This window comes from Brassica napus, chromosome C4 (genome assembly GCF_020379485.1).
Source record: "Brassica napus cultivar Da-Ae chromosome C4, Da-Ae, whole genome shotgun sequence".
In the NCBI taxonomy this organism is placed as follows: domain Eukaryota; kingdom Viridiplantae; phylum Streptophyta; class Magnoliopsida; order Brassicales; family Brassicaceae; genus Brassica; species Brassica napus.
Genome location: NC_063447.1, coordinates 52707487 through 52723136, shown reverse-complemented (window position 1 = coordinate 52723136; position 15650 = coordinate 52707487). Strand labels below are relative to the sequence as shown.

General features: G+C 36.5%; 1 protein-coding gene across 1 annotated transcript; it reads left to right on the top strand.

Annotated features, from left to right (window-relative positions):
* Nucleotides 1-13681: 13681 nt before the first annotated feature.
* Nucleotides 13682-15393, top strand: LOC106436163 (dof zinc finger protein DOF2.1). Its single transcript, XM_013877121.3, has 2 exons — nt 13682-13873; nt 14249-15393. Exons 1-2 carry the CDS (start codon nt 13859-13861, stop codon nt 15092-15094), a joined length of 861 nt encoding a protein of 286 aa, XP_013732575.1. The 5' UTR covers nt 13682-13858; the 3' UTR covers nt 15095-15393.
* The last annotated feature ends 257 nt before the right edge of the window (nt 15394-15650 follow it).

Sequence of the window (15650 nt, the reverse complement as noted above, 5' to 3'; positions counted from 1 at the left end):
AACTCTACCAATCAAACATACAAGTTCTACCAATCAAAGTCAAATTGTGACAGACCGCACAACACCACTGTAAATAATAACAAAAATTTCTACATAAATTTATATATTTATATGTTTTTGTTATTATTAGAATCGCACCACACTTGTCCAGCAATTCAATTGTCTCGTATATTACCATTCGGAGTTGTATACAACAAAACAAAAGTATAACTATCTTATTTGTTTTTAATTATTTTATCATTCTACACCATTCATTTTGGAGTGAGTAAATATAAACTTTGAAAGTTGTTTGCATCTGAGTGATAAAATATATATAGACTATTCTAGGTATTTCTTTTCTTTTTTTTTTTTGACAAATATTCTAGGTATTTCACTTTTAGATATTCATTACCTTGTTAAAGATATTTTTATTAAAAAGTGAAGGAATGTTTAGCTTATCTTGTCAGTTGGAACAAAAATAACGGAAGGATCGTAAATCTATTTATATCCTTCTGATTATTCATAGTGTATTTTAATTCTCATCGATCCATCTTATATCCTTGAATTTAATATTCCCAATGCTTTGATTCATTCACCATTGTTTTTTTTAACGGCTACTTCACTAAATAAAAGGAGACTACACATCAATTGTCTCAACTAATGCTCTGCTATCGAGAGCATCAGCGACTATATTGTCTTTGCGAAGAATAAAATTGAAGGATGAAACAGAGAGGTAACAAGACAAATTTAGGATATTCTGAAGGATTCCGCAAAATTCCTTGATTCACTACAAGAAAACAGGGGAATTCTGATGGCCGAAATCGTCAGAAATTCGTCGGAATAGACCGATTCCGACGAATTTCTGACGAACCTATTCGTCGGTATCGTTTTGTTGGAAAAAAAAAATCATCGGAATTTCGTCAGAACTTCCGACGACCTTTCCAGACTTCAACGAAACCCTTGGTCGTTGCTATGTCGTCGGTATATTGGGGGGGATTTCCGACGGACCAATAAAAAAAAAAAAACTAATCAGAATCTTATGAATCTTCATCAAACTCCCCAACCTCGGCTTCTGGCTCCGAATGTACAACAGCATCATGTCCAAACACAGTCAAATTCTCAACAAGTTGAACATTTTCCAAATCTTCAACTGCCTGGGCGTTGCTGGTAGACTTTGGTTGCAATGGTTCATCATCATCAGAAGTTCCATCCACTCGTCCTCTTGGGTTGATTTACGTTACAGTAACCCATGGATCGTCTCTGTACGTCACCCGAGGGTAACTGATGTAGCACACATATACATATCAATTATACAAGTATTAGTAAAATATATAACATTAATTAATTATATTGGTAAAAAATTATGAATAGATTGACATACCTGATCAGCTTGCGAACCAAGAATGAAGGGATCATAATATTGAAGTTTCCGCCGCGAATGAACTGATGTAACACCAAACGCATCAATCTTCACTCCTCTATCTGGGGTGGTGTCATACCAATCACAATAGAATACTACACAACGCAATCCAACCATTCCAGGAAATTGAATTTCCAATATTTCTTTTATGTTGCCGTAGTAGACATCGTCACCGGAAGAAGATGAAACACCAGCATCATATGTTGTCTTAGAATGACATTTCCTTGTGAATACATATCCTCGCGTACAAAATTTAGGATATGATTTGACCACATAGTTTGGTTCCTGCACAATTCGCGTATCCAATCATCGAACACAAGACCTCTGGCCAAACCATCATTCACCTATAAATTAAAAACATATATGATTGAAAAGTTAATTAGTTTATATTAAATTTAAACTAATCATTTGCATAGGGTAATATGATACATGACTCACATAACTACGAAGCCACGCAGCAAATCCGTTATCTCTAAGTTGTCGAAGCTCATCTTCTGTTGCATGCCTGTGAGTCATACGCAACTCCGCCATATATACACTATATACAAAAATATTATCAATATGAAATAAATTTATTGAATATTAATCTAACAATAAATGAATAAATATTTTTACCTCTCATATTGTAGAACATCTTCACAGTTGGTGAGCAAATATGTTTGCAAATGAGCGTGCTCAGTGTCCGTAAGTCTCCGCTTCGTGAATTTTCCACTAAGTCGTCCTATTTCCTTGAACATGCTTGGGACAGTAACATGATATGTTGCTCTCTCCCCTCTATCATCATGCCGAGCAGGTCTTCGGTGTTTTGTATGCACTTCTGGTGAAAAATAGTTTTCAGCAAAGATTGCAGTTTCTTCATTAATCACCTGTGCCACTATAGATCCTTCCACCCTGCTTTGATTTTTAACCATCTTCTTCAGATGATGCATATAACGCTCAAAAATATACATCCATCTGTACTGCACATGACCACCAAATTCAAATTCTCTTGCGAGATGAATAGCAAGATGTTCCATTACATCAAAGAATGATGGAGGAAATATCTTCTCAAGGTTGCACATGCTGACTGGTGCGTTTGTCTTCAAATTATTAATATCCTCTTCAGTCACTACTCTGCTGCATAAGTCGCGGAAGAAAACATTAATCCCTACATAGATAAAAGACATAATTTTCGTAAGTATTAAGTTTTTATAAGCATAATTGTTAAATATAAAAATAAATTAAATTGTAAAAATATAAGATACCTGCAATTGCTTCATGAACATTACGTGGCAATAATGCTGAAAAAGCAAACGGAAGGAGGTGCTGCATAATTACATGACAATCATGACTCTTCAAGCCAGTAAACTTTCCTTCGCTTCTATCAATGCAGTTCCCCAAATTTGATGCATATCCGTCAGGAAATCTCACTTTATATGTAATCCAATCAAAGAACTCTTCTTTTCTAGCACCATCCAGCCGATAAATGGGAAAATGGGTTGTACCGTTCTCATCAACGTGAAGTTCAGAACGATCACAGACATTGACTAAATCCAACCTTGACTTCAAATTATCCTTCGTTTTACCTTGGATGTTAAGGACTGTGTTCATCAGATTGTCGAAGAAGTTCTTCTCAATATGCATGACATCTAAATTATGCCGCAATAGAAGACTCTCCCAATATGGTAGATCCCAGAAAATACACTTTTTGTGTCAGTTATGTAGCTCTCCAACCGCACTGACTCGAATGTTTTCATGTCCACCTACATCTGGCGTCCTTTCTGCATCAAAATACCTAAACTGCTTCAACAAATCTTTCCCACTAACTTCCTCAGGTGGACCATCAAACACCTGCTTGTTCTTCGTAAACGAAGTCTTACTCCTGCGGTATGAATGATCAGGTGGTAGAAATCGTCTGTGACAGTCAAACCAACACGTTTTCCTTCCGTTCTTTAGTTGGAAAGCATCTGTGTCATCTTGACAATATGGACATGATAGCCTCCCATGTGTTGTCCATCCAGATAACATACCATATGCTGGAAAGTCACTTATTGTCCACATAAGTACTGCCCGCATCTGAAAGTTTTCTTTGCACGAAACATTGTATTTCTCAAAACCATGCGTCCATAGTTGTTGCAACTCATATATCAGTATTTGAAGAAACACATCTAGTGATCTTTTAGGATGATCTAGCCCGGGGACGAGAATTGAGAGAAACAAAAACTCTCGTCGCATGCACAAGCTCGGCCGTAAGTTGTACGGTGTCACAATAACTGGCCATAGAGAATACTGTCTTCCATGCTTTCCAAATGGGCTGAAACCATCCGTAGATAATCCAAGATAAATTTTTCTTCTCTCTTTCGCAAATTCTGGATATGTTGACTGGAAATGTTTCCAAGCCTTCGCATCTGAAGGATGTCTAATCTCACCATTTGTAGAATGCTCTGCATGCCATCTCATTGCTTTTGTTGTGCGCTCACACTGATACAACCTCTTCAATCTTTTCGTCAAAGGTAAATACCACATTCTTTTGAATGGGATCGGAACTCTTCCCCTCGTCTCTTGATAACGAGGTTTCTCACAAAATTTGCATACATTCCGTGTCTCATCCGCTCTCCAGTAGATCATGCAGTTGTCAATACATACATCTATCACTTCGCACGGTAGTTGAAGACCGGCAACAAGTTTCTGAACCTCGTAGTATGAACCCGGTGCAAGGTTATCCTCAGGTAGAATACCTTTGACAAAATCAGTAATCGCATCCATACATTCTTCAGCCAAATTATAGTCTGTCTTAATACCCATTAATCTAGTTGCAGATGATAAGACTGAATGACCATCTCTACAATTTTGATACAAAGGTTGTTTTCCTGCATTCAACATGTCAAAAAATCTCCTAGATTCGAGATTTGGTTCTTCCCCTCTATAATGATCATGTACCATTTGCTCAGTACCTACACCATAATATATATCCGTTCTAGATTCTTCTAACCTAATATCAGGCTGAAGTTCACTAACAGGCTGAGGTTCGCTAGTACTACCATATTCATAACCAGTTTCCCCATGAAGGTACCAAACTTTATAATTACGTGAAAACCCTTTCATATACAAATGAGTCCAAACATCATATTCTTTTATAACCTTATTATTATTGCAAGTAGAGCAAGGACATCTTAACATACCACTTTTTGCATCCGGTTGCTGTTGAACAAGCCTCATGAATTCTCCAATCCCTTGAACGTATTCTTCCGTAAGCAAATTGGTGTTCGGATCTAAATGAGGTTTATCCATCCACGAACGATAATAAACTTCAACGGTCATATATATTTGTCGGCAACGGTCACATGGTTCGTCAGAAAATTCCAACGGAATACCGACGACTGTACTGTTAATCGGAATGTCGTCGGAAGTTCGTCGGTATATTCCGACGAATTTCCGACGACGACAACAGTTACATTTTTTATCGGAATTTCGTCGAAAAGTCGTCGGAAAATTCCGATGACCAATGTTTCCACTACAAGAAAACACACCGAATTCCGACGGAGGTTCCGACGGACACCAAGGTCATCGGAAATTTGTGACGGAATACTGACAAATTTCCGACCAAATACAAAAAAATTAAGTCGTCGGAATTCCGTCGGCCATTTCCGACGGAATTCCGACCAAATTTGGTTCGTCGGAATTTTCCGACGACTTTTCGACGACATTCCGATAAAAAATGTAACCGTTGTAGTCGTCGGAAGTTCGTCGGTATATTCCGACGAATTTCCGACGACATTCCGATTAAGAGCAAAGTCGTCGGAATTCCGTCGGAAAATACCGACGGAATTCCGACGAACTATGTGACCGTTGCCGACAAATATATATGACCGTTGTGCAGCCGTTTGAGATTGGACAATTCCGACGGAATTCCGACGGACTGCTTTACATCCGTCGGAATTCCGTCGGAAAGTCGTCGGAGGTCCGTAAGCAATTTCCTATAAATATAACCCCTCTTCATTCAACTCATTCACACTTCATTCTCTCTTCATTCTCTTTAGTCATAACAATTCCGTGAAAATCATGTCTTCAGAAGTTTATTATCGTTCGTGGATGGATAAACCTCATTTGGATCCGAACACCAATTTGCTTACGGAAGAATACGTTCAAGGGATTGGAGAATTCATGAGGCTTGTTCAACAGCAACCGGATGCAAAAAGTGGTATGTTAAGATGTCCTTGCTCTACTTGCAATAATAATAAGGTTATAAAAGAATATGATGTTTGGACTCATTTGTATATGAAAGGGTTTTCACGTAATTATAAAGTTTGGTACCTTCATGGGGAAACTGGTTATGAATATGGTAGTACTAGCGAACCTCAGCCTGTTAGATTAGACATCCTTCAGATGCGAAGGCTTGGAAACATTTCCAGTCAACATATCCAGAATTTGCGAAAGAGAGAAGAAAAATTTATCTTGGATTATCTACGGATGGTTTCAGCCCATTTGGAAAGCATGGAAGACAGTATTCTCTATGGCCAGTTATTGTGACACCGTACAACTTACGGCCGAGCTTGTGCATGCGACGAGAGTTTTTGTTTCTCTCAATTCTCGTCCCCGGGCTAGATCATCCTAAAAGATCACTAGATGTGTTTCTTCAAATACTGATATATGAGTTGCAACAACTATGGGCGCATGGTTTTGAGAAATACAATGTTTCGTGCAAAGAAAACTTTCAGATGCGGGCAGTACTTATGTGGACAATAAGTGACTTTCCAGCATATGGTATGTTATCTGGATGGACAACACATGGGAAGCTATCATGTCCATATTGTCAAGATGACACAGATGCTTTCCAACTAAAGAACGGAAGGAAAACGTGTTGGTTTGACTGTCACAGACGATTTCTACCACCTGATCATCCATACCGCAGGAGTAAGACTTCGTTTACGAAGAACAAGCAGGTGTTTGATGGTCCACCTGAGGAAGTTAGTGGGAAAGATTTGTTGAAGCAGTTTAGGTATTTTGATGCAGAAAGGACGCCAGATGTAGGTGGACATGAAAACATTCGAGTCAATGCGGTTGGAGAGCTACATAACTGGCACAAAAAGAGTATTTTCTGGGATCTGCCATATTGGGAGAGTCATCTATTGCGGCATAATTTAGATGTCATGCATATTGAGAAGAACTTCTTCGATAATCTGATGAACACAGTCCTTAACATCCAAGGTAAAACGAAGGATAATTTGAAGTCAAGGTTGGATTTAGTCGATATTTGTGATCGTTCTGAACTTCACGTTGATGAGAACGGTACGGCCCCTTTTCCCATTTATCGGCTAGATGGTGCTAGAAAAGAAGAGTTCTTTGATTGGATTACAGATAAAGTGAAATTTCCTGACGGATATGCATCAAATTTGGGGAACTGCGTTGATAGAAGCGAAAGAAAGTTTACTGGCTTGAAGAGTCATGATTGTCATGTAATTATGCAGCGCCTCCTTCCGTTTGCTTTTTCAGCATTACTGCCACGTAATGTTCATGAAGCAATTGCAGGTATATTATATTTTTACAATTTAATTTATTTTTATATTTAACAATTATGCTTATAAAAACTTAATACTTACGAAAATTATGTCTTTTATCTATGTAGGGATTAGTGTTTTCTTCCGCGACTTATGCAGCAGAGTAGTGACTGAAGAGGGTATTAATAATTTGAAGACAAACGCACCAGTCAGCATGTGCAACCTTGAGAAGATATTTCCTCCATCATTCTTTGATGTAATGGAACATCTTGCTATTCATCTCGCAAGAGAATTGGAACTTGGTGGTCCTGTGCAGTACAGATGGATGTATATTTTTGAGCGTTATATGCATCATCTGAAGAAGATGGTCAAAAATCAAAGCAGGGTGGAAGGATCTATAGTGGCACAGGTGATCAATGAAGAAACTGCAATCTTTGCTGAAAATTATTTTCCACCAGAAGTGCATACAAAACACCGAAGACCTGCTCGGCATGATGATAGAGGGGAGAGAGCAACATATCATGTTACTGTCCCAAGCATGTTCAAGGAAATAGGACGACTTAGTGGAAAATTCACGAAGCGGAGACTTACGGACACTGAGCACGCTCATTTGCAAACATATTTGCTCACCAACTGTGAAGATATTCTACAATATGAGAGGTAAAAATATTTATTCATTTATTGTTAGATTAATATTCAATAATTTTATTTCATATTGATAATATTTTTGTATATAGTGTATATATGGCGGAGTTGCGTATGACTCACAGGCATGCAACAGAAGATGAGCTTCGACAACTTAGAGATAAAGGATTTGCTGCATGGCTTCGTAGTTATGTGAGTCATATATCATATATTACCCTATGCAAATGATTAGTTTAAATTTAATATATATAAACTAATTAATTTTGCAATCATAAATGTTTTTAATTTATAGGTGAATGATGGTTTGGCCAGAGGTCTTGTGTTCGATGATTGGATACGCGAATTTGTGCAGGGACCAAACTATGTGGTCAAATCATATCCTAAATTTTGTACGCGAGGATATGCATTCACAAGGAAATGTCATTCTAAGACAACATATGATGCTGGTGTTTCATTTTCTTCTGGTGACGATGTCTACTACGGCAACATAAAAGAAATATTGGAAATCCAATTTCCTGGAATGGTTGGATTGCGTTGTGTAGTATTCTATTGTGATTGGTATGACACCACCCCAGATAGAGGAGTGAAGATTGATGCGTTTGGTGTTACATCAGTTCATTCGCGGCGGAAACTTCAATATTATGATCCCTTCATTCTTGGTTCGCAAGCTGATCAGGTATGTCAATCTATTCATAATTTTTTACCAATATAATTAATTAATGTTATATATTTTACTAATACTTGTATAATTGATATGTGTAGGTGTGCTACATCAGTTACCCTCGGGTGACGTACAGAGACGATCCATGGGTTACGGTAACGCAAATCAACCCAAGAGGACGAGTGGCTGGAACTTCTGATGATGATGAACCATTGCAACCAGAGTCTACCACCAACGCCCAGGCAGTTGAAGATTTGGAAAATGTTCAACTCGTTGAGAATTTGACTGTGTTTGGAGATGATGCTGTCGTACATTTAGAGCCGGAAGCCGAGGTTGGGGAGTTTGATGAAGAATCAGAAGATTCTGATTAGTTTTTTTTTTTTTTTTTTTTTAATGGTCCGTCGGAAATCCCTCGCAATATACCGACGATATAGCGACGACAACGGGTTTCATTGAAAATTGGAAAGGTCGTCGGTATTTCGTCGGAAAATACCGACGACATTCCGACGAACTTGTCCAGTTCGTCGGAATGTCGTCGGTATTTTCCGACGAAATACCGACGACCTTTTTTCTATAAAGTTTCAATCATAAAAATCTATAAATTTAGATGCCAAAACTATGAAAATAACACATAATAAGTGTTTAGTATAGTATTAGATCGCAACCGTTCAAATATAACAACTCATTAAAATATTTATGTATGCATATCATTATTTTCATAACATCTCATCTTAACATTATATACTTATACAATCATATTTATATAAGCTTACACTACAAAAAATGTTGTTGTGTAAAATCGTGTTATAAAACATTTTTTGATTTTAAATCTTTATGCAAATACTATATATATTATCAAAGATTTGGATTTTGCATTTAGAAACTTGAAATCAACACCCTAAACACTAAGTCGTCGGAATTCCGTCGGAATATACCGACGACATGTGTCCGTCGGAAAATACTGACGGACACATTCCGTCGGAATTTCAATTAGCCCGGGAGAACCAAACCGCTTGAAAATTTTCGCGAATCGGCATTTGGTATATTTTAATTATACCGACGGAATACCGACGAACTCGTGTCCGTCGGAATCCTCGGAAATAAAAACCCTTCTTCTTCCTTCTTCCTTATCTCCGCGGCCTCTCTTTCTCACGAAACCCTCCGGCGATTTCTCCCCCTCTCCGGCGATTCCGGCCTTTCTCCGCCTCTCTTCACCGGCGATTCCTCTCCCCACCCTCATATCTCTTCCCCAAACCCCAAATCATGTAAGAATCATCTCAAACCTTCTTTTTTATCAATTGTTTAGGGTTTTGGAAGTTGATCTCGGATTTTAGGTTGTTTGATTGAAAATTTTAGGATTGAATGGATAGTTTAGGATATATAAGTTAGGAATGTTGTTTGGATTGTTGTTTTAGTTTTTTTTGGAACATTTTTTGATTTTTAAAAACGTTTTTTGATTTTTAAAAACGTTTTTTGAATTTTTAAAAACGTTTTTTGATTTTTTAAAACGTTTTTTTTTATTTTTAAACTTTTTTAATATTTTTTTAAAAATATTTAACAACATTTTTCTATATTTATAAATTTTTTATAATTTTGTATACATATATATATATATATGTAAATCATGTATAACAAAAATTTTAAAATTTTTTATAATTTTTTATAAGTTTTCACTAATAAACTATGTACAATAAAACGTTTTTAAAAAAAAAAAATATAAATATTTAACAACATTTTTCTTCATTTATAAATTTTTAACAACATTTTTCTATATTTATAATTTTGTATACATATATATATATATATAAAAGGTTTAATAGTTTTTTTTTAAACGTTTATAAAACCTTTTGTAAATATATAAATGAAAACATTAAAAATATAAATGATTTGAAAATATGTTTGATGGGTTAATTTTTTTTTTTTAGGGCCGAGGATGAAGCCCGCCCTGCAGCCCGTCTTCGACGTAGTTCGGTGAGCAGTTCCCGTGCATCGGGATCGTCTCATGACTCGGTTCCCGCATATATTCCCGCTCCAGCTCCCTCAGCCCCTCACGCTGCCCCTCACGCTGCTGCTCAACAGGATCCGGGGGTCATGCCGGTTCATCTATTGGTTCAACAACCAGGTCGAGAGCATCTCCCGTTTCTCCAACCCAACCCACAACGAGGCCATAGCACTTGGTTAGTATTTTTTTAATTTGTACCGTTATATTTTTTCCTTTAATTAACTTGCTAACTTGTATTTTTTTTTAAAGGTTCACCAAGTCGAAAAATGGCATTAGCCGGAGCATCAACCAGATGATGTACTCCATGCTCCGTTTTGGATATCCAAAGTGGAGTGTGATCCCTTCCGACGAACGAGAGTTGTGGTTTCGTCAGTTCGCGGTATAGTAACTCTTCATTTTTTTAAAGTTTGAACATTTTTTTAAATATATTTACTTATTAAATTGTGTTTGTTTTTTTGTAGCAAGAGTTCAACTGGCACTCCGATCTTACGGAAACAGTCCGTAAGAAATTCAACGAAAAGGCCATGGACTCTTACACAAAGCAGATAAACTCGTGGAAGACAGTTTGGCAGAAGAACAAGAAGCCACGGTTCATCAGCGGGTCGGTGTGGGAGCAGTTGATAGCTCATTGGGAGAAGGAAGAAACTGCAGAGACGTCTTCTAGGAACTCTAGGAACCGGAAGAGCGATCGTGGCGGGAAAGGTATGTATGTGCACAACCTCGGCGCTTGCTCTATGTCTACTAAGGAGGATGAACTTGTAAGTTTTTTATTATTATTTATCTTTATATTTTTTAAATAAATATTTTATATATTTCTTGGCTAATAATGGCGGTTTTTTTAGATCGAAGCAAATGACGGTAATCCCGTTGATCGTCTACAACTCATTAAGGTGGCTCACACTAACAAGACGACGGGTCAAATTCAGGACCCCGTGATCAGAGGTGTAGTTGATTTGGTGGAAGCTGAAATAGTTTCCCAATCTCAGCCTCTCTCTGATGACGGCGACTCCACGGGAGCTTCAACCAACCTGTCTCTATTGCAAATAAATGAGATGGTTGAAAAGGTAATTTTTTTTATCAGTATATTTTTTTAATAATGTCGATTACTTACTTGTCCCTATTTACTTACTTTAAATATTTTTGTAGGCGGTTCCTAAAAGGAAAGGAGGCCGTTTAGTTGGGTTGGCCCGTCGTGCTTCTTCGTATCCGGCATCTTCTTCACAAGCTCCGTATGCCGATCCCATGATTCTCGAGGAGCTACATGACAAAGATGAACGGATTGGGGCATTGGAGGAGCAGAACACCACTATCCTTTCCGAGAATGCCACTATCCGTTCGGAGAATGCCACTATCCTTGCTGAGTTGGCATCCCAGAAGAAGTTCAACACCGAGATTATGCAGAAGCTGGATCGTTTGATGTCTTCGAGTTCATCTTAGTTTATTTCGGCTTTTTAAAACTTTCGGAATGTTTTTTTTTTTTCGGTTTGTATGAATTTTAAACTTTATGAATGTTTTTTTCCTATTTCGGTTTTTATGAATTGAAATTTTATAATATTATTACTTTTAAATTATTAATATCAAAAAATATATAAAAATGCAAAATTAATTTGAAAAAAAAATGGGTATATACCGACGGAGTGGTCGTCGGAATTTACCGACGGACATATCCGTCGGAATTTACCGACGAACCTTGTTCGTCGGAATTTACCGACGAACCTTGTTCGTCGGAATTTACCGACGGACAACGGTCGTCGGAATATACCGAGGAACACTCTGCGTCGAAAGTGTCCGAGGAATGTTCTCCGTCGGTTCGTAGTTTTTCCGATGAACTCTGGGCTCGTGTATCCGCATCGTAATATCGTCGGAAGTTCGTCAGAATGACGTTTCTCGGTATTCGTCAGAAAGTCGTCGGAAGTTCTGACGAAATTCCGACGAATTTTTTTTTTCCGACGAAACGATACCGACGGACGGGTTCGTCAGAAATTCGTCGGAATCGGTCTATTCCGACGAATTTCCGACGATTTCGGCCATCAGAATCCCCCTGTTTTCTTGTAGTGTTCGTCGAAATTCTGTCGGAAATGGCCGACAGAATTCCAACGACTTCAAATTTTTGGTTTTCGTCGGAAATTGGTCAGTAATCCGTCACAAACGTCCGACGACATTGATGTCCATCGGAATCTTCGTCGGAATTCGGCGTGTTTTCTTGTAGGGATTGAGTCCCTCCTATTGATAATTCTAATGGTGATCTGAGCGTCTGATTTGATAGTTAGTTTGTTGAACCCAAGTGCTTATGCTTGAAGTAATGCTTCTCTTATCGCCACGCCCTCAGCCACTAAAGAGGAGAGAACATGTTAGAGTCTTGTTGGTTTAATCAAATCACTTCATTACATTAAATGCACTTAGATTAAGTATGAACATGTATTCTCTTTGCATTGAAACCAGTTGGAATTGGATTAACTCTAAAATACTACATTAATTTTAATTAGGATTGAAAATTCTATATCAAATTGTCGAAGACTTCTGTCAAATCTATCGGCTTAAATGTAAAAATATTAAAATACCTAGAATTGAAATAAAAAGTAGCTACAAGAAGTAGAAAAAATAAAAGAAATGAGGTTCTTGTAGAAGTAACCTTGTTGACAGAATCTTTTTTTTCCCGTATAACTACAATTCATAGAAAAGAAGTTAGCTTATTTTATGTAGCAATATAAATTTTTGAATACTACTAGAAATTTGGTAAAATAATATATATTTCTCTTAAAATTCTTCAAAATATTAAAATCTCTAAAACCAATTCTATAAATATAACATAAATCTTAAATTCTAAAATCTAACCCATAAACTCTAAATTCTAAACTTTTAACCCTAAACGCTACTCTCTCTGTTTTATAATATAAGTAGTTTCGGCTAAAAGCACAAAGATTAAGAAAATTACTATATTTTTTAAAATTGTATAATAAATAGGTAAGATATAATTTAACCAATAAAAAATAAGTCTATTTAATTTGATTGATCATATTGTATTCAATAAATGTAAAAGTTACCTACAAATATAAAAACTATTTACATTTTGAAACAATTTTTTTTCCATAAAACTACTTACAATATGAAACGGATGGAGTAATATATAATCAAAGAGTAGTAATTAAATGTGTATAAAATATTCATTAGCTTGGTCGATGTTAGTTAATGAACTTTATAACCTTTAATTTTTTTGTAGAATTTTTTAAAATGCTCTTAAAGTTCTGGAAATTTGATATGCTAATATAAAACATTATGTGTTTATTTCTTAAATATACTACTCATTATTCCATTTGATTTATCTTTTGTCACGTCTAAAAATACAAAATGGAAGAGTACTTATTTCCAAACCTTTTTTTTTGGGTGTTAAATTTACACGTTTTCCAGAAAACATATGTTATTTTCTTTAGTTTCCAAAAAACGATATTTAAAAACGGACCCACATTATCAGTTTTGCTTTATGATTATATAATAAGAACCGTGCTCTTCTCGTCTATTCATATCTTGCTCACCACTTTTCTGCAAACACTCTTTCTCTCCCTCTCGCCTCTCCAGTTTCCTTGCTCTTTTAGAATCTAAGTAAAATATCGATCATAATTGTTAATTACTACTAGGAAACTAAGTAATTGTTTCTTCAACCTTTTGTTGCATGGATGGATCCTCAACAGGTAATTTATTGTACTATCATCTAAACTTTTATGAGACTTATCTCGTTTTGTATATAGTAATTTTTAGCTGTCTTTGTTCTTCAATCCCCTGAAAATCAAACACTTCAAAATCATAGATTTTTAAGCTTCTGCTCATAGTAACTTAACATATTCGTCAAGACTTATATCTCTGCTAATTTATTGATTACCCTAAACTTATCTCAAACCCCATTGAAAGGAAAAAAAAATCACTTTAGCAATTAATATAGACGAAAGGCTCTAAAAATATTGTCTCTATAAGAATCTGCCCTATGTCATTCCATAATCGGTTATACAAAGAAAACTATCATTACTCATTCTTCAGCAAAATTTAATTAAATTTGTTTAAATCTGCAGGAAATGTCAAATGAAACATTGGAAACCATATTGGTAAGCTCAACAAAAGGATGCAATTATAAAAACATTAAAAAAATGGAAGAGGAAATGAAGAAGAAGCAAGGAAAAGGAGAACTAGAAGGTGAAGCACAAAAATGTCCAAGATGTGAATCTCCAAACACAAAGTTTTGTTACTACAACAACTATAGCCTCTCTCAACCTCGTTACTTCTGCAAATCTTGTCGGAGATATTGGACCAAAGGTGGTACTCTCCGTAACGTCCCCGTTGGTGGTGGTTGCCGTCGAAACAAACGATCTTCTTCATCTTTCTCCAAGAACATCAATAAGCCTATCAATTTCCACAATGATCCACTTCACAATCCTTTAATTACGGGAATGCCATCCCCCTTTAGTTATGACTCCATTGATCTCAACCTCGCTTTCGCTGCTCTTCATAAACATCCCCCTTCTCAGGTTACACCTTCTTTTGGGTTTGGAGGCGATGTTTCTATTTATGGAAACTCGACAAACACACACACTGGTGTTCTAAACGGGTTGAACATTGGAGGGCAAAACGGTAATTTCAACGGGGGTAGTTTGTGGTATGGTTTCATGTCCGGAAATGATAGTGAAAACAAGACAACTTCGGCTTTGGGGATTCCTCTGGAGGGAAACGAGAGAAAGCAAGAGAATGTGAACAACAACAACAATATCTTGGAGAATCCAAGCAAGGTTTTATTGGGGTTTCCATGGCAAATGTCCGGGAATTCAGCTGGCGGTGTACCGGAGACTGATCCGGGAAGGGAAAGCTGGAATGGGTTTGTTTCATCTTGGAGTAGTGGTTTACTTAACACTCCTTTGGTCTAGTTCAAGATATCTAATAAAGTAATAATATTACTATATGTTGAAGTTTATGTCATCACATGTTTGTACACCACTGTCACCATATGGGGGATGTTTGGTCTAGGGTTTCAATCGCTTTTAGTTTCCCACTTTTCTTTGAGCCAAAAGACCAAAGAGTTCTTTTTATGAAAATGGTTCCTTCTTTCATGTTTTAATTTGTAATTTGACTGTGGCTTGGCTGGTTTCAGTTAATTGTTATCGTTTATTTCCTTTTGATAATTTCGTTAGTTACTTATTATCTATGAGGGATACATTTTTTTTTACTTTCTTATACTCTCTTTATGATATGATAATAGCTTGTTAGCATGTTTCAAAAAAAAAAAACTTGTTATCTATGATGATGGGTCATCGGTTAGGATTCGCTCACAATCTACCACAATTTCTTCTACGTATCAATAATACCAACTCTTGTTATACACTTATGATTAGTGTTGGATATGCATCTATTGATAGAAATGTATATGTTGGCATATATGTAGTCTAAGAAATTTTTGTTCATAGCACAGCCAGTAAAAAGGTC